Source organism: Castor canadensis, chromosome 7 (genome assembly GCF_047511655.1).
Source record: "Castor canadensis chromosome 7, mCasCan1.hap1v2, whole genome shotgun sequence".
NCBI classification, from domain to species: domain Eukaryota; kingdom Metazoa; phylum Chordata; class Mammalia; order Rodentia; family Castoridae; genus Castor; species Castor canadensis.
The window spans coordinates 121,991,851-122,017,648 of NC_133392.1; the positions used below are offsets into that span (position 1 = coordinate 121,991,851).

Genomic DNA, 25,798 nt, shown 5'->3' on the forward strand with positions numbered 1-25,798 from the left:
ACATCACTTCCTTCACAGTTTGAAAAAAAAAAAAAAAAATCTGGGAACGCGAGAGGTTGGGCTGAGTTGCGGTTGGGGAGCGGAGCCGACCTTCTGCTCGGAATACGGCCCTGCGTCTGCTCAGTTCGCTCGCCCTGCGCACCTACCGCCGTGGAGATGTGGCTTCGTCTCGGGGCCACCTGTTTGCTGGGTTTCAGTCTCCTGCTCCTCGTCACCTTTTCAGATGGACACATTGGGCTTGGAAAGGGTCAGACCGCGTTCTTAATCTTTACTGATCCCGGGTACAACCCTCTTCTTGCCCTAACACTCTTCCCGTCTCGTTTTCTCTTAGGCCACGCCAGGATTCCTTTTCATCTTCCCTAACCGTTCTTTGGGACTTTTAAGATTTCTTGGGACAGTGAGTAGCGGGTCTGGGAAAGATTAAGATAGGGAAGTAGTACTTGAGAGCTCGCTTAATTACTTCTTGGATTGGGGAAAAGAAATGGCCCTTAAATTAGGACAAGCATGTTTAAGAGCCCAGCATAGTGCTACTCACTTGGTGGGCTGTCTGGAAAGATCACCTTCTCTCCCAAAAGAAAAAGGTCGCTAGAACCTGCACCTGCAGAGACTCTTGCCCCTGGGTCTGAAGATTCCTTTCTTTTCCTTAAAAGAGCCTCCTCGTCTTGGGGAAACACCAACTGTGTCCTAGGGAAATGCATAAGAAGGGGCTGAATGAAAGACTGGAGATCTGTTGTTAGAGGGTCACCAATAGTTGTCCTTAGTGTGGCTCAGCCAGTGTATTGGTAGAAACTGGATTTTTTTTTTTTTTTTGAGGAGGGAGGGATCAGTGGTTGTGCATGGAATTTACGAGGTTTAAGCACCTCTTCTCGATTCCATTACATGCATCTTCAGTCTAAGTTTGACCACTTTTCTCCTCACCAACTTTTATTAAAGTTGGATTGACTGTGAACTCAGGGTTTATGCTTTTTCTGATGGGAGAAGTGCAGATGGGTTCCCAACTCGCTTCCTTTTTTTTAACTGACTTTACGTGGTCTGAAATCGTACAGTTTTTAATTTGTGGATTTTTTTGTTTTCTTTGCGTACTGGGGTTTGAACGCAGAACCTTGCGCTTTCTAGGCAGGCACTACACCACTTGAGCCATGCCCCAAGCCTAATTGTGTTTTCTATCATCCTCATTTTCACATTTAGTGGTTGGTAATGAAATTGGGTTGACATTCAGTGGACCTGAATGCAATCACTCCAGTCAGTAAATAATTTTTGATCATCTACCATATTTCAGGCTCTGTCTTGGGTACTAGGGACACAGCAATGTACAGGACAGACGTTATTCCTGCTCTCATGGAGCTTATATTCAAGTCAGGAAGGGGGTGGAGAGAAGCATAGACTGATGAAAAAATTAATAAGACAATTTCAGATAAGGGTAGAAAGTATGATAGAGTAGGAAATAGAAAGGCTGAGGAGATGAGAGAACTGGCATTACTTCCATTAAGAAGGTCAGGGAAATTTTCTGACAAGGCAATGTGTGGTTTTCCATTTGTGATAGAAATGGTGAAGCTGCACAGTGAATCCTATCAGGCCAGAATGTTTTAAATACTGAGAATCCCATTGTAAAACAGGCTACTTACTGAGTATTTAGAATAAAATTATAAGTGCCAAAGGAGACAGAAGAGTATAGTGTTAGAACATGGATGTAGGTCTGAGTTTTACTGCATTCTAACAATGACTAGTTGAAATGCCTTAGGCCAGTGACTTAACCACTCACAGCCTCACTTCCTCTGTTGCAAAATGGGTATAATAATAACCACCTTAGCCACTCAACAAATACTTTTCTGTGTTCCAAGTACTGTATCAGGTCTAGGTAGTATTTTGGAGTGTTGCATTTGGTATCAATTCTTTGTTAGAGGGCTGGTAGAATGGATTGAGCTGTAAGAGCGCCTACCTGCCAAGCATGAGGCCCTGAGTTCAAACCCCAATGCTGCAAAAAAGAAAAACAAGGAAAAAAAAGCTACAATATACTGGCTTTTAGGGGGAAAAAAAATTCTTAGTTAGATAGCAAGTCCTGTGTAGTTGTCATCCTCCTCTACTGAGGAGGTTACCTCTATATGATCTTTCTGCACCCAAGTATAGGTTTCTCTATAGAATAAAAGCTAGATCCCAAGAGTGGGTGCTACAAGGAAGCAAGGTGGAAATACATGGCATCTTTTCATCTAGCCTTACAATGGCTGTTAGATTGATTTGATAAAAAAAACAACAGATACTTAATATCATATCACACACTTAGAAAGTATTTAGTAAATGTTAACTGGTATTATTTCCTCTTTTGGAAAAATTGCTAAAAGGAATTAATACTTTAAACTTTTTTAACTTTTGTTTTATGTATCTCTTACATATGGGGTCTTTGGACATAGATTATGCTCTATTCATACCACCTTCCTGAAAATTTTGGTAAGATATCTTCCCAGATGTCTAAGTAGCTCTGATTACTTAGAAAATAACTTGATGGTTTGCAGAGAGAAGAGACTGAATGACACCCACTGTTTTCATTAAGAAGCATAGTAGTGTAGAGTGGCACTAGATGGAAACTAATAAGCCAGTTCTGTTCTTACCTGGCAACTGTTTATTAAATGAGAGAATTGAACTAGAAATGATTCTTAAGGACCCTTCAACTCTTAACATTTTAAAGGTCTAAAATAATTTCATTGTTCTCTATGACCTAAAAATTTAGACTATATCCTATGGGAAGAAGTGTAATTAACATTTACTGTAAATACACTATTTTCAGACACTGATCTGTGCATTTTTCATGTACTAACTACTTTAATGCTCATAATAATCCTGAACATTATATATATATATATATATATATTATATATATATGATATTTTTATCATCAACCCCCATTTCACGGAAATATTAGTACAGCCTAAAGTGCGGCATAGGAGTCATACAGCTAGTCAGTGGACTAGATAGAATAGCAGTCCCAGAGCCAGTGTCTTAACCAGTGGACGCCTCTGGCCTGTCACTGCAAAGGGAGAAACTAGAAAGCCATCAGTGGAGGCAAGTCACATGCCCTCCTGCCTGAACCAGAAATGGAGGACTTCATCAACTCTAGAATAAAAATTTGACACTGGAATAAAAAATTTGGCATTAATGCTTATGAAGTGTTTACCTTCTGCTTGGTGTTCTATTCACATTCATAACAACCCTATGGGACAAATATTTTTATTAGCCATATTTTGCATTTGTGAAAACAGTGAGTGGCAGAACTAGGATTCCAACTCATGTCTGTTTGACTGCAGATAGACATTATTTAGCACTGTGTTATTCTACCTTTCTGGTATAGACAGTGTTCCCTGTTTTAGAGGCTTGGCTGCCAACTCTGACATTTTGACCATTTGTTACTTAGATTTTATCAATTGGGATGGGGTAGATAATACTTTCTGATGTCTTTAGCTTACACTCATTAAAACAATTTTTAGGATTAAAAACTTGGAAGTTCTGACATAAACACTGCATTTAGAAATGGTTGCTTTTCTTTCTAAAAAAATGTTGAGCTGTTGACATGGGAAACTTTAGCTTTGTAGATAACAGGCATAAATTAATTAGCTACTCAGGTGACAGAAACTGGACTGTCTTCTGATGTTCCCTGCTGGCATGAGTGTAAGTAAGGAGGTTCTGGAGAGTGATGATTTTAGTAACAAGGTAAACACTGTACCTGTTTGAGTTCTTTTTTGGGGGAAAGAAATGGACCCAAGTTTTCCACATCTGAAGTAGTGTTGTCATTCTACTTTGGCGAAGCTGCATTTCTTCATTCATTTATTCATTTAATGTTTGCTAAAGACAGTAAATTATAGTGAATGGTTATACCTATAGACTCTGGAATCCAACCACCTGTGTTCTTGTCCCAGTTTTGCCACTTACAGGCAATGTAACTTTGGGCATACTATTCAACTTCGGTTTCCTTATGTATAAAAAAGGGATAATTAGTCTGGGAAGTGGCACATGCCTCTCATCCCCAGCTACTCTGGGAAGCACAAGTAGGAGAATGGCAGTTCAGGCTGGTCTAGGCATAAAGCGAGATCCTATCTCTAAAATAACCAAGACACCAAAAAAAGGGCTGGCAGAATTTCTCAAGTGGTAGACTGCCTGCCTTGCAAGCACAGGGCCCTGAGTTCAAAACCCCAGTACACACAAAAAGGACGGGTGTGAATAATTAGAGTTTGTACCTCATTAGGTTGTTGTGCATATTAAACAAGTTAATACATGTAAAAGTATTAAAAAAGTGGTACATGATAAATGCCATGTGTCAGTCACTATCACTGTTGTTATATCTTTATCCTGATTATCACATAAACTAAGCATTCAATAAATTATGATGATTATTATTACTATGAAAAATTCCAATGTATTTTAATATGAATTCTCGAATTTGTATATGCAATGAATTGTTTTGTGTTATACCTGTAGACTTTTAGTTACTGATGTAGATCAGCTTGGGAAGACTTAGGATACTAGAAAAGCATGCTAATTAGGAATCAAAAGACCTCAATTTTGGTTGTGATTTCCTTTGGGACACTGGATAGCTTCTGCCCTCTTCTATGAGGGTTGGAGTAATTGATCTCCAGGGTTATGACTCTTTAAATTGAAATGTTTTAAAGTTAAATTTAAAACTGAGATTCCCAGTTAGCTTAACCACATTTCATGTGCTCAGTAGCCACAGGTGGCTGGTGGCCACTGTATTGGATTGCACAGGTACAGAACATTCTGGTCATTGCAGTAACTTCTATTGAACAGAGCTGCGCTCTCTCTATTAACGATAACCTCCTATGGCTACAAGCATTATCACCTAGCTTCTGAGTCCCCTAGTTTATGGAGAAATTTAATTTAACCTGATACTAATCTAGCTCCCTTGATTTTGTTTTGGTTGGCATTTGCCTGGTATCTACTTCTCAATCATTTTACTTTCAATTTTTACAAGTCTTTCTGTTTTAGGTGAGCTTTTGTAAATACCATAGAGGCAGGATTTGTTTGTTTGTTTTGACCAGATCCTCCCATTTATCTTTTAACTTTAATTGGTAAGTATAGCCCTCACATATTTGGTGTATTTTTCTTTTCTTTGTGGTACTGGGGCTTGAACTCAAGGCCTACACCTTGAGCCACTCCACCAGCCCTTTTTTTGTGTTAGGTATTTTCAAGATAGAGTCTCACGAACTATTTGCCCGGGCTGGCTTCAAACCCAGATCCTCCTGATCTCTGCCTCCTGAGTAGCTAGGAATACAGGTATAACCACCAGTGCCTGGCTTATTTGTTGTAATTGTTGACAGAGTTGCTTATTTCTCATCCGGTTTCCATTTCTACTATTGTTTTTCCTATGCTTTTTTCTCCTTTTCTTTCTCTTTGCATACTCTTATTTTATCTCCTTTATTAGTTTGGAAGTTGGCACTCTAATTCTTTATGTGATTACTCTTGAAATTTTGCATGTATTCTTAGCAAAATCTATTATCTCAAACCCCCCCAATGATAAAAGAGCCTCAAAACCTTTTACTTTAATCAGCCCCTCATTACTTTAAACAATTGTTGTCTAGTAACTTAGTTCTTTTCTTTTTTTAACTCTACAAATTGGGCATTGCAAATTTTTATGCAGATAATATTTAGATTTATATATATGTTTACCCATTTATTGGTTCAGTATGCCTTATATCTAGGCTTTCTTCCGGCACCATTTCCTATCTGAAATGTGTCCGTTAGCTATCCTTATAATTTTCTCTGGTTTGCTTAGGGGACTATTTCATTCTTCTTACAAATGTCCAGTACTTTCTCCACAATTCTTGCTTTAGTTGATGACCATGGATCCTGTTTAATGAAGACAAAAGGAATCAGAAGAGACCTTTAAAAAATTTCTCATCACTGTGGAACATACAGACCATGCCTGAAAACCAAGCATCTAAGAGACTGAGTCAGGTAGATGGTGAATTCAGGTTAGCCTGGGCTATATAGCAAGACCCTGTCTTAAAAAAAAAAAATTTTTTTCTCACCACTACATTTACCCACCAGTGTCCATATATGCTCCCTTTCTTGTTACTTGGCAAGCATTCATGTTCCTTGAGTACTCCCACCTTCTCAATTTCATTTTACCAGTGACTATTTTCTTGTCCTTTATTAGCAATTTTCTTCTCTTCATTGTATCATTTCTATCAGCTTTCAACTCTTCTTTCTTCTCACAGCCTATATTCACAGCAAAATCTTGTTGACTTTGCCTTCAAAATATATCCAGAAGCCAACAATATTTTCCTCTTAGCTAGTACAACCCTCCATCATCTTGTCTGGGTCATTGCAATAGCCTCTTGCTTTTACCTGCTCCCCTGTATTAGCTTGCCAAGAATGCAGTAACAAAGTACCTCACATTGAGTGGCTTAAAAAAGAGAAATTTATTGACTCACAGTATTGGAAGCTAGAAGTCCCAAATCAAGATGTCAGCAGGATTGTTCCTTCTAAGGGCTGTGAGGGAGGACCTAATCCAGGCCTCTTTTTTTGGTTTATAGATGGCCATATTCTGTCTGTGTGCATCTCTATCCAAATTTCACAATTTTTGTTTTGTTTTTTTTTATAAAACAGTCATATTGGGTTCAGACCCTCCTTAATAACCTCATCTTAACTTGATTACCACTGTAAAGACTTTGTCCCCAAAGATGGTCATACTCTGAGGTACTGTGTATTAGGATTCTAACATACCTTGCAGGGAAGGGACATAAAATTCAACCTGTAATACACCCTGCAGTCTTATTTTTCAGAGCTCAGAACCCTCCAACAGCTCAGTAAAACCCAATCTTTATAGTGGTCCACAAGGCCCTGCATTGCCGGTACCTCTTTTATCCCTTTGTCCTTATCTCCTTCTATTTTATAGATAGTATTGTATCTGTAAAAGATAGACAGTATTGTATAGTGCTAAAAAGCAAAGAGTTAAAATCCTGACTGCTTAGGTTCAGATCCAGGTCTGACCTTGGGAAAGTTGCTTATACTTGGTGCTTTGTTTTCCTGTCCATAAATGAGAATAATAAGAGTGTGTACCTCATAGGGTTCTTATGAGGATCAATATTTGTAAAGTACTTAGACTAATCCCTGGCATATTTATAATAAACAATGTTACCAATTCTCAAGTCCCAGACGCTATCCTAAACTATTATCCTCATTTTACAGCAATGGAAACATTTTATAGCTTGGGACAGTTACTTAACTTGCCCAGAGACATATAGTAGCAGAACCAGGATTCAAACCCAGGGACTCTAGGTCCAGAATCTATGCTCTTCACCAGTACATGATCCTGTTCAGTAAATACTTATTTCTTGAAATAATAATGAATACCTGATAGTGGAGGAAAATCAGTTTACCTAAACATATCTATTTTGATCTTGTTTCTGGATATGTAATTCTAGGTTTAGTTATTTTCTATCAATATTTCAAAGATGATATTCTGCTGTCTTCTGTTTTCCATTTTTCTTGTCAATATAATTATTCATCTTTTGTGGAAATATGTCATCTCCTTGACAGATTTTAATGCCCTCTCAGTGTTTTTGTCTCACAGTTTTACTACCACTTAAATATTTGTATGTTTTATTTTTATAACTTATCCTAGTTGGTACACATTATAAACAAATCTGCAGGTTCATTTTTTATCTCATTCTGCAATATTCTCATCCATTAGCTATTTAAATATGTCTTTTTCTTTAATCTTTTCACTCTGAGATTCCAGAGGTTTATGTTGTTGTTACTGTTTTTGGTTTTGTTTCTTCAGTGCTGGGGATTTGAACATGGTGCCCCACACATGCTAGGCAAGGCTCTACCACTGAATTATACTCCAGCCCTGAAACTCTCATTTTGTATGTACTAGACCTAATCAATTTACTTCATGTCTCTTGGCTTCCCTGTCATATTGTCCATCTCCTTGTCTCCATGTTGCGTTCTCAATAACATCTGATCTGTCTCCCCATCTGTCTATGGTTTGCTATTTTAACCAATCCATTGAATATTATTTTAAGTTGATAGACTTTATTTTGGGAGCAGTTTTATATCTATGGAAAAACTGAATGGAAAATGCAGCTCTCATATATAAACTTTATTCTTTCCATTCATCCTCCCCCCCTTAACAACTTACATTAATGTGGTACCTGCCCTATAGTTGCTGAGCCGTATTTTTTAAAAAGTTTATCAACATATATTAGATTGTACATAGTAATGGGTTTTACCATGACATTTCCATGCATGCATATAATGTACTTTGATCATATTCATCCCTCTATTACTCTGTCTTATCACCTCCTCCCTCCCCCTTGTCCTTTCCCCTTCCTAGTCCCTCCTTTACTTTCATGACGTTGGTGTTTTAGTTCCTCCTAACTTCCACAAATGAGAGAAAACATTCAATACATATCTTTGTGGGACTGGATGAGCCAATATTTACACATTATTGTTAATGACGATCCCCAGTTTACACTGGAGTTCTCTTTTGGTGTTATATATTCTGTGGGTTTTGATAAATAAATACTGACATATATATTAGTTTGCTATGGCTGTCATAACAAATACTACAGACTGCATGGCTTAAACAAGAGAAGCATATTTTCACAGTTCTGAAAGCTAGAAGTCCAAGATTAAGGTGTTGGCAAGGTTGGTTTCTCCTTGTATTTCTCTATCTATGTCTATGTTCTAATCTCTTGTAAGAATTATGACCCACCCTAATGACCTCATTCTAACTGAACTACCTCTTAAAGACTGCATATCAAATGCTGTCACATTCTAAAATACTGGAGGTTAGGACTTCAACATCTGGATTTGTAGGGGGAAGGGGTGGGTGTATGTACAATTCAGGCCATAACAACATATGTCTAACATTACCTACCCTGCTGAATAGTTTCAAATTACTGTAAAAATACTCTGTGCTTCACCTGTTCATGTCTCTCCCCTGCCCATGGGTTCTTGGCAACTACTAATCTTTGTTTCCGTATCCACGATTTTGCCTTTTCCAGAATGTCATATAATTGGTATTATATAGTATGTAGCCTTTCCAAATTGATTTCTTTCACTTAGCAATAAGTATTTAAGGTTTCTCCATATCTTTTTGTGGCTTGATTGCTTGTAGCTTTTTACCACTGAATTATCATTCCTTTGTATTTCAACATATTTTTAATTTCTATAAGGTCTATTTGGTGCCCGTATAGATTTGCCAATTTATTTTGTGTGTTGCTTGCCTGTTTGTTGTGATTCCCATGTTATTTCTTTAAACCTTTCATACATAGGTATTTTTATATTTTGTGGCTGATGATCCTAATATATGAAATCCTGGGTCTAACTATTGCTTCTGCTCTTCTGATGACAGGTTTTCTTACATTTCTTGGTCATCTATGATCATGAGCTCATAATGGTTGTTCACCATTGACTATCCTGGAGGCCTAAGTGGGGAATGCTTCCCATTAGAAAAGATTTAGAAACCAGAGGTGGGACTGGTGGGGAGTGTGGGACTTCCTAGGACCTGGTGTCTGTCTAGTTTTTGGTTTTTTTTTTGAGGGTTGGGGTAATAAAGAAGTCTTCAAGTTCATCTCCATTTTGCCACATCATAATGGATGTTTGCTTTCAGGGAGGCCTTTTTGCTTGTTGCTCACTGTTCCTCATCTGGTTTTAGCTTACTTAGAGTTTGTAGAGGGATTTCCATTATTACTGTGAGTCCAGTGAGTACATTTGAAAGTCTGTTTTATCTGAGACTTCATTGTTTTGTAGGTAGGTATTCCTTCAGGCTGTTTAGTCAGGCAAAGCATGATTCAGTTGGCTGAGTTTAGGGATTAAAGGTAGAATAATAGTAATCACTTTAGGCACCTTCCAGTTTTCCTGGGCATCCTCCCAATTTCACTCTCAATTACTCATTCTTCAGAATCAATTGTTGGGCCCTGGGCAAGTGACACATTTTTTATTGGCCAGCAGCCCATGCTGTTGGAATTGTGAGGTGATGATGGTTGGATATTGCTTCTATGTGCTAATCTAAGTTAATTTTTATTTCCTTGTGGAAACATTGATGGCAGTTAGATTTGAATTTTATTTCTGAGGAAAAAACATCTGGCACTGGGGGAGCAACTCATGTTGTAGAGCACTTGCATAGCAAGTGGGAAGCTGAGTTTAATCCTTAGTACCAAAAAAAAAAAAAAAAAAAAAAAAAGAAAAAGGAAGGAAGGAAGAAGATCTGGAGGAAAACAGATGTAATAAGCAAAAAGGCACAACATTGAAGGTTAAATCCTAAATTGGCCATTTAGCAGTAACATGACCTGGTGCAGCTGATGTAATGTAACTTCTCTAAGCTTAAGAAGTCTCAACTGTAAATAACAGTAAAAACTACTAATTGTTTAAAATATGCTAAGCACTGTGTTAAGGTTTATGTATGTATATATGTTTCTTATTTAATATTCAATGATGGCCTTATGAAATCCAGTTATTATTATGCCTGTTTTAATAATGAAAAACTGAAATGTAGAGAGGTGAAATAAAAATGGGTTATTGTTAAGGACAAATTTAAATGAATTAGCACATGTAGCATGTTAGGCACATATAAGGTAATTAATAAAGAGCAGTATTACTATGATCACTAACATTTTCTGGATATAAAGTTGGTCTTTTATGTGATTTGGCCTAAATAGGATTCATTTACTCAATAACTATTTTATGGAGCACTTACTACAGCCATGGGTACTTCTAAGTGCTAAGGAAGCAGGAGGGAAGAGACGAATTTGGCCCCAGCACTTAGGGAATTCCCCTTGGAGTGAGTTTGATGGGCACATAAACATTTACAATTCAGCCTGGAAGGGCTGTGATGTAGCAAGAATAACAGAGTAGTTTGAGAGTTGGGGAAGATTAATAAGAAAGGCCCTCTAGATTTATACTGAGTTGGAGGTGAAGGTGGGAAGAAAAGGCAGAGGTAGAGCAATTATGAGAGCCTAACAGGGAGAGAGTAAATGCTGCATTTAAAGAAGTAAAAGTACTTCTTGTATGGGGTTTTAGGAAAAGTGGGGCTGGAGAGGTGGGTAAGTGCCATATTCTTAAAGCCTCTGTAAGCCATGTTTTAAGAGTTGGATTTGCCAGGTGCCAGTGGCTCCCATCTATAATCCTAGCTACCCAGGAGGCAGAGATCAGGAGGTTCACAGTTCAGATTAGCCCTGGCAAATACTTCCCAAGACCCTATCTTGAAAAACACTCCTCACTAAAAAGGGCTAATGGAGTGACTCAAGTGGTAAAAGCACCTGCCTAGCAAATGTGAGGGCCTGAGTTCAAACCCCAGTGACACACACAAGTTGGATCTTTATCTTTAGAGCACTGAAAAACCTTCTGAAGGTTTTCTTACCCCGGGTGATGTGATTGAAAAGTGATATGGAGGCTGGGTGCCAGTGGTTCATGCCTATAATCCTAGCTACTTGTGAGGCTGAGATCAAGAGGACTGAGGTTTCAGGCCAGCCCAGGAAATAGTTCACCAGACCCCATCTCCAAAAATAACCAAAGCAAAATGAATGGAGGCATTGCTCAAACAGTAAAGCCCCTGTTTTGCAAGCATGAAGCCCTGAGTTCAAACTCTAGTCACACACACACACACACACACACACACACACACACACACACGTGTTGATTGAAAAGATCAATCTGGCTGAATTGAGGAAATAGTAACAATTACGTAAAAGTACATTGACTCCCTTAATCCTTATACAGACATTCAGAGGTAGCCAATATCATTCCCATTTTATATATGAAGAAATTGGGACTTGGAGCACTTCAAGTAAGCTCTTAAAGTTTCACACACAAAAATTTACACACTTCACATGGAAGTGGAATTATGGGCCCATGTCTTTTTAACTAAAGTTATATTGCTGTCACCTTCAATTAGTTGTAATTTATTATGATGTGCTTTATAGTCTGTGGAAAAAGTCTCATTCATTCTAATGCTACCGGCGTACTCTGTGATAGCTAACAAAGATTTTACATCATTATTTAATCTCCTTAAAAACTATGCACTAGGTGGTGTTATCTCCATTTTATAGGTATGGAAACAGAGGCCTGGGATATGGGGCTGTCCAATGTCCCATATACCTAGAAGGTAGTGGAGCTGATTCTTGAACACCAGGTTCTTGCAGAGGAAAGTTTTTTGTGGATATCTTACGAGCATGCCATACTTTTTTCTTGTGTGTGTCCTTTGTTCATTATGTGAATGTTTATAAGATTATTTCCTTCCAGGTTTTGGAGATCATATTCATTGGAGGACACTAGAAGATGGGAAGAAAGAAGCAGCTGCCAGGTATAATAATCCATGGTTTTAGGTCATTATAGTAAAATTTTCAAGCCATCAACTTAGCATTAATTTCAGGTAAAAGGCTATGCCAAGGCAAAACAAGAACTGAATAATTTCCTGATAACAACCAATACTAGCTAACATTTACTAAGTGCTTACTGTGTACCAGGAATTAAATTACATGAATTAGCTCATCTCTGCATAAACTCTATGAGGTGGGTATTGCTCTTACCTTTTAAGAAATGAGAAAACTGGACTGGTAGAGTGGCTCAAGTGGTAGAGCACCTGTCTAGCAAGCATGAGGCCTGAATTCAAACTTCAGTACTGGCAAATAAATAGAAAAAATAAATGAAAACTAAGAGCTGAACATAGTAGTGCACACTTGTAATCTCAGCACTTGGGAGGTTGAGGCAAAAGGATCATGAGTAGCACAGCCAAGATTCAGACTCAGGCACTCTGGCTTCAGAATCTATAGTCTCTCAACTAACATACCATACTGACTACTATACTCAAGCTAAGTAGTCTTGTTTCCCAAGTAGGTTTGTTTTATGCACAGACTACTGGGAGCATAAGGAAGAAAAAGTAAAGCAAGGGAGGGAAGGCTAAACACTGTTTTTACATGCATTGGTTTATGCAATCTTCACAACCTCTGATGTTGGTACACCTATGAAATAACTTACCATTTTTTAGAAAAGGAAATTGAAGTACAGAAAAGTGAAATGACTTGCCAATAGTTAAACTACTAGTAACTAGCAGAGTTGAGACTTGCATTTTTCTCTACTATACTGTACTGGAAAGATACAAATACCTGTTCACCCCCAGTGTATGTTTTTGTACATTATATACACATGCATAGATACACTCTAACTTTGGCATGTACTAAATGGTAGTATTTGCTGTTCCTAGGAGAAAAAAACCTGTTTTGTGACTCAGAGTCTCAAACCTTCTGCAATAGAGCTGCCAGATTTATTAAATAAAAATTAAACATTTACAGCTAAATTTGGATTTTAGACAAATAATATTAAACATGTCTTCCAACTCTGGGATACACTTATGTAACTTTTAAAAGTGTTTTGGCTGGGGGCTGTGGCTGACACCTGTAATCTTAGCTATTTGGAAGGCTGAGATCAGGAGGATCGAGGTTTGAGGCCAACCTAGGCAAATAGTTCATGAGATTCCATCTCCAAAATAGCCAGAGCAAAATGGACTGCAGGAATGGCTCAGCAGTAGAGCGCCTGCTTTGCAAGAGTGAAGCCCTGAGTTCAAACCCCAGTTCCAACAAAAAAAAAAAAACTGCTGTATCTTGTTCTCCCTCCCCCTTCCTTCTCTCTCCACCTCCTCTTGCTCTCGCTCTAGCTCTGAGTCATCTCTGAATCTTCTCTGAATGGAGATGTTGAATGATTGAAATAGTTAATGAGTAAAAATTTACTAAGAACCACGAAGTGTAAGAGTGGGCATGAAGGATAACAAGGACTTAGGCTAAATATAGTGCTAATAATTTTGCAGTATTTTAATGAGTATTAAATCCTCATTAATAAATGGATGAACATAGCCTTTGACCACAAGGAGATCACATTCTCCTGAAGCTTTTGGCATTAATAACTGATGCCATTTTAGGCTTTGCATCTCGTTTCTGAGAAAGTTGAATCTGGGCCTTGTTGTCCTAGAGCTCCTGTTTCCATAGAAACAAGAGGTACTGTTGCTAAAGCAGCAGGAAGTGGAGCTTGTACTTCCGGTTGATGCCGGATGCGCGGACAACCGGAAATTGACTCAACACGGTTGCACATGGCGGCTTCTGGAGAGGATGCCTCTCGTGGTGTTTTGTGGGCTGCCGTACAGCGGCAAGAGTCAGCGTGCAGAAGAACTGCGCGATGCACTGGCCGCCGAGGGTCACGCGGTGTACCTGGTGGATGACGCTTCGGTGCTGGGCACGGCGGACGCGACCGTGTACGGCGACTCTGCCCGGGAGAAGGCTTTGCGTGGGGCGCTGCGAGCCTCGGTGGAGCGACGTCTAACTCGGCACGATGTAGTCATCCTGGACTCGATTAACTACATTAAGGGTTTCCGCTACGAGCTCTACTGCCTTGCGCGGGCGGCGCGCACACCACTGTGCCTGGTGTACTGCGTAAGGCCTGGCAGTACGAGCCAGGGAACTCAGGTGGCGGGCGTGGAGGAGAGCCGGAACATCCTTGTGAGTTGGAGGCCGCGCGCGGAGGAGGACGGGAAATTCCAAGCGACCCGCCCGGGTGTCGCCAGAGAACCGTACGCAACCTGCTCTGAAGTAAATGGGCCAGTCCTGGTTGACAGACCCAAGGAACTGAAGCGTGAGGATATCGGGACATCAGATCCTCCAGTTCCAGTGACTCCGGAGTGTGAGAAATCTGAAAAGCATGTGTCCGGTACTTTTTTCTCTCCCGAACTAATGGAGGCGTTAACGCTGCGCTTTGAGGCTCCTGACTCTCGGAACCGATGGGATCGGCCTTTGTTCACCGTGGTGGGGTTAGAAGAGCCGTTGCCCTTGGAGGAGATCCGGACTGCTCTGTTTGAGAACCGGCCTCCTCCACCCCATCAGTCTACACAGTCCCAGCCCCTTGCCTCCGGCAGCTTTCTGCACCAGTTGGATCAAGTCACGAGCCAGGTATTGGCTGGACTGATTGAAGCGCAGAAGAGCGCTGTTCCTGGGGACTTATTAACACTTCCTGGCACCAGGGAGCACCTACGGTTTACCAGGCCCTTCACCATGGCAGAACTGAGTCGCCTCCGTCGCCAGTTTATATCCTATACTAAAATGCATCCCAATAATGAGAACCTGCCTGAACTGGCCAACATGTTTCTTCAGTATCTGAGCCAGAGTTTGCACTAATCAGAGGGGTAGGGTGAAGCCATGGCTCCTAACTTCCTCTGCACTTTCATTTCTCTAGAATGATTGTCAGAAGATCTGCAGAGTATGATTCAATTCAGTTGTCAGAGTCTGATGAGTTTGAGTCAAACTTTCTTAGCTGTCTCTGCCGGGTCCTAAATTTACAACATAAATTGAGACTAGAGAGAAGGGGGAATTAGCTTGGAGGATCCTGGCAAATTTCTCCAGAGGAGAGACCTCAGGTGGATAGGGCTTGCTTAGATTGGACTCTAGAATATCATACACAATTGATTACTATGCCAGCTTTTTGCTAGTCTGTCCTGCCATTGGGAAGCTTTGCATACTAGATTATTTCCTCCAATAAAATATTTTAAAAGTAGAGTCTGCTGGAATCTCTTTCACTTTTTCCACGTAACTTAGTATTACGTTTTATATACATGTGTGTCATTGTTATACCTTGACTGAAATAGTACTTTGATACTGCTTAATGAGAGGCTAGATTGTTTGGCCTAACCTGGAGTGATTGTATTATAATAACTTCCATAACTATTGTGCTTCATTCTGTGTTTCACGACAAATACCATTCTATCACTGGTATCATTGAACAAATGGTAACTATTATACCTATCAGTGTTTTTGATTTTCCAAAGACTAATCTTTGCTTTTGTTTCTGATGCACAAGAGAAGATTCATTTGTGTGAAATGGAGGTTTGGTCTAGGCAACCTCAAAGGTCTTTTCCAACTTCTATTTCCTAATTCTAAGCTAGTTCTTTATTGGTTGTGTTAGGTTTAAACCCATGGGTTCTGAATTGTCATTTTAAATTGAAGTAGACTTTTACGGTCAGAAAATTGGTTTTGGAGTCAGACTTCTGAGTTAGCTAGTAAGTGGTAGATCCTAGATTTTATGTGGCCAAATATTTAATCTACACTCATATTCCCTTCTCTCTCTCTGGGGATTGAGGTCAGGACTTCAGACATGCTAGGCAACTGTACTACATTTCCAACCCAGTTTTCTTATTTCTATTATGAAACCAAGAGTTGTTTTGAATATTTAAATTATATAATGCGAGTAAATTTCTTAGCACAATGTCACTTAAGATTCAACACAGTTTTGCTATTACAGTGTTGCGCAGATCCCACTGCCCACTTCAACTTAGCCTTCTGTGTGATTTAAAAGCTTTACAAGTATTGAAGGCACAAATCCATCCCAGATTTGTAGAAGGCCTAAGGTAAAATCGCTAACTAACTAATTTGGCACTTATTAAATGAGTTGATTTGTATATATTTAAAGTTTGTGTATATTTAGAATTGTATGGCATCTAGTAAATGCTATGTAAGTATTTGGTATCATTAATGTTGGATGTGCTAGTCAGAGGGGATACAGCCAACAGTTTATTGTCTTAGGAAGCTCCAAGTATACTGGCGGGAGATGGGTATATAATAGGTACAGGTTAATGTGGTAAGTGCAGCTGGACCTTGTATACAGTGTATGGTATTATGGTATGGTGATACAGGGGGCTATGTGATGGAGAAAGCCAATGGCTGCCAATAACTGCCATTATATTTTGGTTGTTTCCTTTCAGGTCTTCTTTTTTCTGTACATATTTGTGTGATTAAAACCAGACTAGATAATTTTTATCCTTGTTTTGTAGTTAATATACCTATAAAAAGCACATTTTCACTGATCATATAATAATAACCATTTAGTAGTAGTTTAAAAATACTCTGATTTGGTTTTTTTTATTCCACAGTCTTCTCCCTAGCTTTAAAGTCCAAATTTGAAGAATTTTCAGAAATGTCAGAATTTACCAACAATTTTGTTGTAATAATCTCTTTTTAAGTATTTAGATTGCCTTACAGTTTTCCAGTTGAAATCATACTATAGGAAATTTTATACATTAATCTTTGTCTATAAACTGATCATTTTAATAGAATGGCTTTGAAGGAGTAAATTTACTAGAATATAATTTCTTTGTTTTTAAGTGGATTGCCCCTGATGGTGATTATCCATAAGTCTTGGTGTGGAGCTTGCAAAGGTAAGTCCAAGAGCTCAATCTAAAATCAAATCTAAATGCATTGTCAAAGGCTTAACATTCAATGAATGCACAGCACTGCTGATTATTTTAATGAATACCAAAGAAATATGTGACAAAGATTTCCTTCCTCCATGAAATTTGCAGTTACACTTGCAGAGGGCTTTAGGGAGGATGGGATGATTAAGATACTGTTACTGTACCACGAGAATGGGATTTTAATATGTCCTATAGTAATGTACAGAAATGTGAGAAGTGGTTAGAAGAAGTCTTCTAGAGGAGGTGGGAACCAAATTAGAACCCAATGTTATTTGACTTCATGGCTTATATTCTTTTGCTATATACTACCTTGCCACTTTCATGGTCAGGTTTTAACTTTCATTTTGGTATGCTGCACTTAATAAAATCTCAGTTGGAAAAGGAGTGTAAAAGCTAGGCATGGTGGTGCATTTCTGTAATCCTAGCCCTTGGGACCCTGATGCAGGAGACCTGTCTCAAAAAATGAAAGAAAAAGAAAAGAGGACTGGAGTCATGCTCAAGTGGTAGAATGCTTGCCTAATAAGTGCAAGGCCCTGAGTTCCACCTCTAGTAAAGCCGGAAAAAAAAAGGCATGTAAAATTAATGTGTGTATTCATATATATAGTAGTGACTGATTGTTACTCTGTTTTTCAATAGAAGTTATAAATGTCACTATAAAAAGCAAATAGTGATAATTTTCTCATTTGTATACCATTATTCTTATTTTGTAAATGAGATAAAAGCTTCAGAGCAATAAGTCACTGAATGTCACATCTATGCAAATAAGTGTCAGAAGCAGGACATGAACCTAGGTGTCTGGGTTTTAATTTTGTTTCTATTTTTCTTCTGATTGAGAAATGGTCTTGCTTTGTTGCTTAGGCTGGTCTCAAACTCCTGGACTTAAGTGATCCTCCTACATCCAGCCTCCACAGTAGCTGAGACTACAGGGTGTACCATCATACTTGGCTCCAAATCTAGTTTTTTTAGAGTTAAAAGTAAAGTTTCAGTTGTATGAGTCTATTTAGCAGATGCCTGAATTATCAAGGAAAATTAGTAGATATTTCAATGTTTCTTCTATTCCAAAGTCTTTTCTTTTTTCCCCCAGCTTTAAAACCCAAATTTGCAGAATCTAAAGAAATTTCAGAACTTTCTCATAATTTTGTTATGGTAAATCTGGAGGTAAGGCTGCAATAGTTTCTCCCTTTTTGCTATGATTTTTAAAGCTATGTTTCAGATTTAGTATCAGTGGTATAAAATCATATTGAGCAGAGCTGGCTACTCACATGTTTTTGCTCAGATATGTTAAAAAGTCATCCAACATCTCCTTTGGAGAGGAGAACCTGAATAAGATGACTAAATTTTAAGGTTCTTTCATCCTTAGTTTATTATTTATTCTGTTTATTTGCTTTTTTGGAGATACTGGAGTTTGAATTCAGGACTTCACACTTGCTACCCATGTGCATTACTGCTTGAGCCATGCCTTCAGCCTTCACCCTTAGTTTTTGTTTATGAGATGTTTTACATGTTTGTATAGCTATTCTAAAGATACACTCATACATGAAGGCTATAGCTCCCTACAAAATGTGGTTCAGTTGAGTACCTGTGCTAGGCTTATGTGTACAACCTTTCTGTTTCCTCAAAAGATATCTTTTATGGACTTCATATAGACTTCAAGTCTTGAAATCTTGAGTCATCAACTATCAGATCTTAGTCTTTGAAGGGTTTTTTAAGCCTCAGGAAGTATGTAATTTCATCAAAATCATAGAGCCTAATAAATGAGAATAGGTTCTATGACCTAGCTGTGTCCTTTTAGGCCATATTCTTCAAATGTAGTATTACTTGGATACTCTATGGTGGTAACCTCTAGCCATTAAGTCTCTTTAAAGTTAATGTTTACTTAATCATAGGACTGAGACTCTCTTGAATACATTAACAGTTAACATTGAAGCAGCAAAGGAGTGACCTATGTAGCTAGTGGATAGTCCAGTGCTGCTGTACCTCATCAAGACATTATATTACAGTTTGGATAAATTACTGTTTAATCCCTGAAATGGAAACTATACCATAAATTGTAAAATTATTGATTTCCCATGCTATGCACATAAACTCACCACTTTCTGTGGTAAATTAGAGTGTTCAAAGAAGGCAGAATTAATGTCTTCAGGGAGCATTCTGTAACTTCAGAGATTTCTTAAAAAAAGAAAAAACAGCTGGTGCTGGTGGCTCATGCCTGTAATCCTAGCTACTCAGGGGGCAAAGATAAGGAGGATTGCAGTTCGAAACCAGCCTGGGCAGATAGTTCCACGAGACCTTATCTCGATAAACCCTTCACAAAAATAGGGCTGATGGAGTGGTGGCTCAACTGGAAGGTCCTGAGTTCAAGCCCCAGTACTGCAGAAAAATAAGTAAATAAAGCTAGATATGGTGGTGCATGCCTCAGGAAGCAGAGGCAGGAGGATTGTGAGTTCAAGGCCAGTCTGGGCTATATAGTGAGCACCTGTCTCAGGAAAAAGTTTGATCCCAGCACTGCAAAAAACAAAACAAAACTGATTGTGTGGTTGTATGTATCTCCTGAGAAGACTTACTCCAAAGTTGTAGTTAAAGTGCCAATGTTAATAATTTATGCATTCAAGAAATACTGCATGCAAGTGAGTGATACAGTTAAGGGAAGTACAGCAGTGAACACTGAAGTAACATTCTAATGGTGAAAGACAAAATATGTCAAGTGGTGGTAAATGCTATGACAAAAAGGATGAAAGGGATGGCTTGCAATTTTAAATAGGTGGGTAGAGAAAAACGTAACATTTGAGGAAAAATCTGAAGCAGAAATAGTCATGTGGATGACAGGGAAACTATCCAGGCAGAGAGTAAGAACAAGTCTAAAAGCCTGAGTTAAGAGCATGTTTGGTTTATTGAATGACAACAACAGTAAGCTGGTTAATGTGGCTAAAAAAGGACTGAACAAGGTGGAACATGAAGTTTAAGTGCCTGGGGGAGCAAATCGTGTAAGGCTTTGTAAGCCTCAGCAAGGTGGGCAGTCCACTGAAAGGTTTTAAGGAGAGGGGAGGTCATGATCTGATGTAAAGTTAATATTTAATCTTAATAGGATGAAGAGGAACCCAAGGATGAAGATTTTAGCCCTGATGGGGGTTATATTCCACGAATCCTTTTCTTGGGTAAGGCAAAAGATCTTAATCTGGAGATCAATGGTGCAGGGCACTGACTCCACCTAGTAAAGCTATACTAAGATGTCAAAAACAAAACAAAAATCAGTTTTAAGAGACTAGGGGACTGCTGGTGGAATGGCTAAAGTGGTAGAGCACCTGCCTAGCAAGCATGAGGCCCAAAATACCCTCCCCCCCAAAAAAAAGAAAAGAGAAGTGAGGGGGCAAAAAAAGAGTTGGAGATATGGGTGTGGAGGTGCATGTCTACAATCCCAGCATTCAGGAGGCTAAAGCAGGAGAATGGCAAGTTTGAGGCCAGCCTGTGCCTCACTGCGATACCCTGTCTCAGGAGAGAGAGAGAGAGATCCAGAGAGAGAAACAGACTAAGAGGGGGGGAGAGGGATAGGAAGAGAGAGAGGAGTTCAGAATACTAGAAGTGTAAATTTGTGGAACATTTCCCATTAATTAACTGCTTTTATGAGCAGTGACAAAAGTTTGATCTTCCATTTCTTTTAGTCAGCAGTCATTTGCACATCAGCTATATGTCAAGCCAGACATGTACAGGGACAGATAAACCATAATTTCTGCCTCTGACTCTGTAGAGCAGCTGAATCAACAAAATAGTAATATAACCAGACAGATGTCTTTCTAGATAGTTAATGACCACCTTCTTTGTTTAAGATTCAGTTAGATTCTATTGAGGATACAAATAAAAATCCCATCATCAAGCAGAAAAGAAACATGCCAGAAGCAATAATGTACCAACACAAGGGGTTGGGATGGTAGATTGTGTTCAGAGAAGTGTAAGGAATTGATTATAGCACGAAATGCAATGGTAGGGTGATGAGATAGTGGACAGGTCTTATTTCCTGGAGGACCTAGTGTACCATATGGTGTTTGAGGTACCTCTCTGTTTAATTACTGTAATCCTTGTGCTGTTTTGTCTACAATAGATCCCAGTGGCAAGGTGCATCCTGAAATCATCAATGAGAGTGGAAACCCCAGCTACAAGTATTTCTACGTCAGTGCCGAGCAAGGTACCGTTCTGCTGAGATAAAGGAGGGAGGGCTGCTAGATTTAACTAGAATAAACCACAGGCAAAGTTTGTGATAGGAACTTATGTGTAACCTGTTAGCTGAACATCACCTGCATGATTAGCTTTTGGGTAGATCCTGTATAGGATATAGGAGAAAGCACTTCCCTAGCTGCTTAGAAGAGCTAACTGACCACAGGAAACTGTAGATCTGAGGCTTACAGAGATAGTCACTTATCCATATTAATAAGTTGCAGAGTTGAAATTTGAATCCATAACTTAGGTTTTTTTGGTTTCTTTTTTTGTTGTTTTTGTTTTGCATTGTACCTGTATTGCTCTTCCCATAAGAATTCAGAGGAGCCACATGCCGGTGGCTCACACCCGTAATCCTAACTACTTAGGAGGCTGAGATCATGAGGGTCATAGTTCAAGGCCAGCCTGAACAAATAATTCCCAAGACCCTGTCTCCAAAATAACCAGAGCAAAATGGACTGGAGGTGTGGCTCAAGTATTAGAGTGCCCGCTTTGCAAGTGTGAAGCCCTGAGTTCAAACCGCAGTTCAGAAAAAAAAAAATCCAGAGGAAAGAGAATACAAACTGTTAGTTGAACAAGTCTAAAAGAATTCAGAGATGGTAAACTTTAATTAGGAACTAGAAGTATTAGAATTTGTCTCTGGACATTTCAAACTATGGAAGTGAGATGTGGATGCATGCAGCTCAACATATAGAATCTATAAGGCTTCCTGGAGGAATGTGTGAGTAGATTGAGTCCTGAAGAATGAGACCTAGTCAACAGAAGAATGAGAAAGCATGTTCCAGGCAGAGGAAACAGCATTAGTACAGACAGGTGAAGGAAGGCTGAAGTCATGCTTTTTTTGGTCTCTAATTCTGCAGCACAGCCATTCTAAAGGCAGAGAATAGAATTCATGCCATGTATTGTTGCTGTTTTCCTTCCTTTTTCCCCTGATCTATAAAAGGGAATTGTTTGCTAAGTTGCCATGTGTCTCCTGTTGTTAGGCTGCCAGGTCATTGATTAGTTTATGATTTGAATCTTGGAACTCTTATTCCCAGAATAGGAAAGGGGAAGAGATCTAGAAATACTGCCATCTCCTTCCTGTGGCTAAGCACACTGGCATCTTCCTTAACCAAGTGCAGATCCCTGGAGACTGCTGTTAAAAGGAGATTTTCCACACTAAGCAGGGCAGCTGTGCTTTAGGTCCCCTTTTCTTGTCCCCCAAGATTCACCTTCCCTTTAGAATTTTATTCAAGTTACCGCTGCTATCTCCACATGGGCATAGTCCAAATATGAACACAAGACTTTCCTGGAGAGTTACCTATGGCTCAGCTGACATGAAACTGGAACATCAAATCTGCCTTTACTCCAGGCATAGGCATAACAAAAGGGAAAAAAGCTATATTACCTGGCTTTTAGGGGCTATGGATTTGCTCTCCAAGATTCACAGACTGGCTCAACCTTGCTCCCTGTCTGCCATTATAGAACTACCCCTCACTGGCCTGTACCAAAATAGCTTGCCTCCTTGAAATGTAAATCCATAAGAGGTAAACAAGAAATTTCATTTTCTGCCTGCCTAAGTCTGTCTTTCTAGGTTTTTTTTTAAAGTCTTCTTTGTTTATGAAGTACTTCTATTATTCATTCTCTCATTTAACTTTTATAACTGTAATGTGTGAAGTACGTAGCATCTCCTTTTATAGACAAGGAAACAAATTAAAGAGATAATGACATACAGAACTAGATCTTGAGTTCAGATCTTGTATTTTTCTCATATTTCCCCAAGACATTTAAAAATGTGTATTTGTTGTCAAATGTCAGATATTAAAAAGCTGTTTCATACTTTTCCCTTTACCTTTTATTTTGCAGTTGTTCAGGGGATGAAGGAAGCTCAGGAAAGACTGACCGGTGATGCCTTCAGAGAGAAACATCTTGGAGATGAGTTGTAACATGACCCTATCCCTTTTTTCATCAAAGTTGGTGTTCTGGAAGGAAAGCATCAGGAGAGGGAATACTGAGGATTCACCCAGAACAATTAAACTGACCAGGAAACCTTACTTCTACCTATGCTGGAAGGAACTCTCTCTGTGGAGGAGGTCTGCTAAGAAAGCTAGTCTGTGTATTTGTAGACCTAGCAGAGTGGGGTAGATTTCCTTCTGATCCCTGTCACCTAAATATCCATTTGTCTTTGAATGTAAAGAATGAAACCTTTTGATACAAAACTTGAGCCACTTGAAGATTTACTCCTCACACTTCAGTATTTGAGTCCTTACCCATTTCCTCCCCCTTTTCTCACCTTGGTGGTAAAAGGAGACTGATGGCATCTTTTCTACAGTGTTAAAATTGCGGGAATACCTTATCAATTTTTAAGAAAACAGCAAATCCTAAGTGTAAATCAGTAATTCTACCCACTATCAAGGAAACCAGCTTATTTTTTCTTTTGGGGATAATCTTGGGCTTCTTCCTCAATCCCTGTGACTGCCTTCCTCTTATCCTACTCTGGCTTTCCTGTTTGCACGCATGTATGTGCAGGAAATGGCTGTGTGCTTGGACTCAGCACCAACTGGAAGCATGCTTTCCCTTGTAACTGTTGGAGAGACTGAAGACTTCAGGTCCTCTGTGGAGCCATTTTTGTCAAGTCATCAACTGTATTTTTGTACTGAGATTAACAAAAGATAAAATATTGATTGTTCCATTAAACTTTAATAAAACTTTTAAAGGAAATGTTCTGTATTGGCCTTCTATTATTGGAGAATGGAGGGAGGGTGATCACTTTAGGAAGAAAACTAACCTTGAGGGCCTGCTTTAGGAGTCCAACCTAGGACAACTGTTCTTTTACCACCCATATCCAAATGAGCCCCAGGGCTCATCACTTTATACTTTTTTTTCTTTCTTTTTTTTTTTTTTAATGGCAGCACAGGGGTTTGAACTCAGGGCCTTATGCTTGTTAGGCAAGCGCTTTTACTGCTTGAGCTACTCCATCAGCCCTGCTTTTCTTTTTTAATTGAGATGGGGTCTTGTTATGCTGCCTAGACTAGCCTCAAACTCCTGGATTCAAGAGATCAGCCTGCATCAGCCTCCTGAGTAGCTGGGACTACAGATACACCCCACCTCTTGTACCTTTCCCTCCCTTCCTTCCTTCCTTCGTGCCTTCCATCCATCCTTCGATCGCTGTTTAGCACAAATCAGACTTCCCTCCCCCACTTCCCCTTCCTGGGCTATTTATTGTGACAGCCTCTTAACTTGCTTACTTGCCTCTAATGTTTTCTCCTATAATCCATTCTCCTTGCTTTCCCCAGAGTGATCTTTCCAAAACATGAATGTGACCATGTCATATCTCTTCTTAAAACCTTCCTGCCACCTCTAAAATAATGGTATTCTATTAGGAAATAATTTGGGCTTCAAGATTGCCAGACACTCTTCTAATTGTTTTATGAGTGTTACTCCATTTAGTCTTCTGGCAGCCCTGTGAGAGAGGTACTATTGTAATTTCCATTTTATAGAAGAAGAATTTCTAACGTTGGAGGAAAACGGTGCCAAATAAAGTCAAGATCATGCCAGGCGCTGGTGGCTCACACCTGTAATCCTAGCTACTCAGGAGGCAGAGGTCAGGAGGATCACAGTTTGAGAACAACCTGAGCAAATAGTTCAAGACCCTATCTTAAAATTACCCAACATAAAAAGGGCTTATAGAATGACTCAAGTGGTAGAGCCCCTGCCTAGCAAGTGTAAAGTCTTGAGTTCAAGCCCCAGTACCACCAAAAATTAACTAAATAAAGTTGAGATCTTAAGCATGGCCCTTAAGGAGCTGCCCACTTCAGCCTCATTTGTCTCCATTCCCGTTTGGCATTTTGTGTTGTGGTGACATCAAATTGAGTTTCTCTGAGAACATGCTGTCTTATGCCTTTGTGCCTGCTCACCTTGTTTTCTTCTGCCTACTTATTTTCTTTCTAGTCTTCCTTCATAGTCCATTTTGAGCCACATCTTTCAGTCTTCTCTGACCTTTGTCATGAGGATAAAATCTTCCTCCTCCAAGATAGCTATCACAGTTCTGTACCACTTTATATTGAAGTTACCTATTTGCACATCTGGCTGTCATCAACTGGCCATTTTCCTTTGGAGTAGAGGCTATTCCTCTGTCCTGTGTACCAAGGTTCCAAAACAATATATCTTCAACTGGCTTGTCAAGTTCTGTGGTAGGTTCTTTTTATCCATTCTCTCTTTCTCTTTTTCTCTCTCACAGTACTGGGGCTTGAACTCAGGGCCTGGTGCTTGCCAGGAAGGTACTCTACCATCTGAGCCGTGCCCCAGCACTTAATCTATTCTCTTTAAACCACCACCAGTGATCCTGTGTGATAGGCCTTAACT

General features: G+C 39.3%; 2 protein-coding genes across 2 annotated transcripts; both read left to right on the forward strand.

Moving 5' to 3' along the window:
- The first annotated feature begins 25 nt into the window (after positions 1 to 25).
- Txndc12 (thioredoxin domain containing 12) lies at positions 26 to 24,154 on the forward strand. The gene is made up of 7 exons (XM_020182170.2): positions 26 to 247; positions 12,259 to 12,319; positions 17,157 to 17,209; positions 18,330 to 18,403; positions 20,331 to 20,400; positions 21,342 to 21,425; positions 23,300 to 24,154. Exons 1-7 carry the CDS (start codon positions 157 to 159, stop codon positions 23,377 to 23,379), a joined length of 513 nt encoding a protein of 170 aa, XP_020037759.1. The 5' UTR covers positions 26 to 156; the 3' UTR covers positions 23,380 to 24,154.
- Positions 12,332 to 15,552, forward strand: Kti12 (KTI12 chromatin associated homolog). Its single transcript, XM_020182169.2, has one exon. The coding sequence runs from the start codon at positions 14,118 to 14,120 to the stop codon at positions 15,174 to 15,176; it is 1,059 nt and encodes a 352-aa protein (XP_020037758.2). The 5' UTR covers positions 12,332 to 14,117; the 3' UTR covers positions 15,177 to 15,552.
- Positions 24,155 to 25,798: the final 1,644 nt, after the last annotated feature.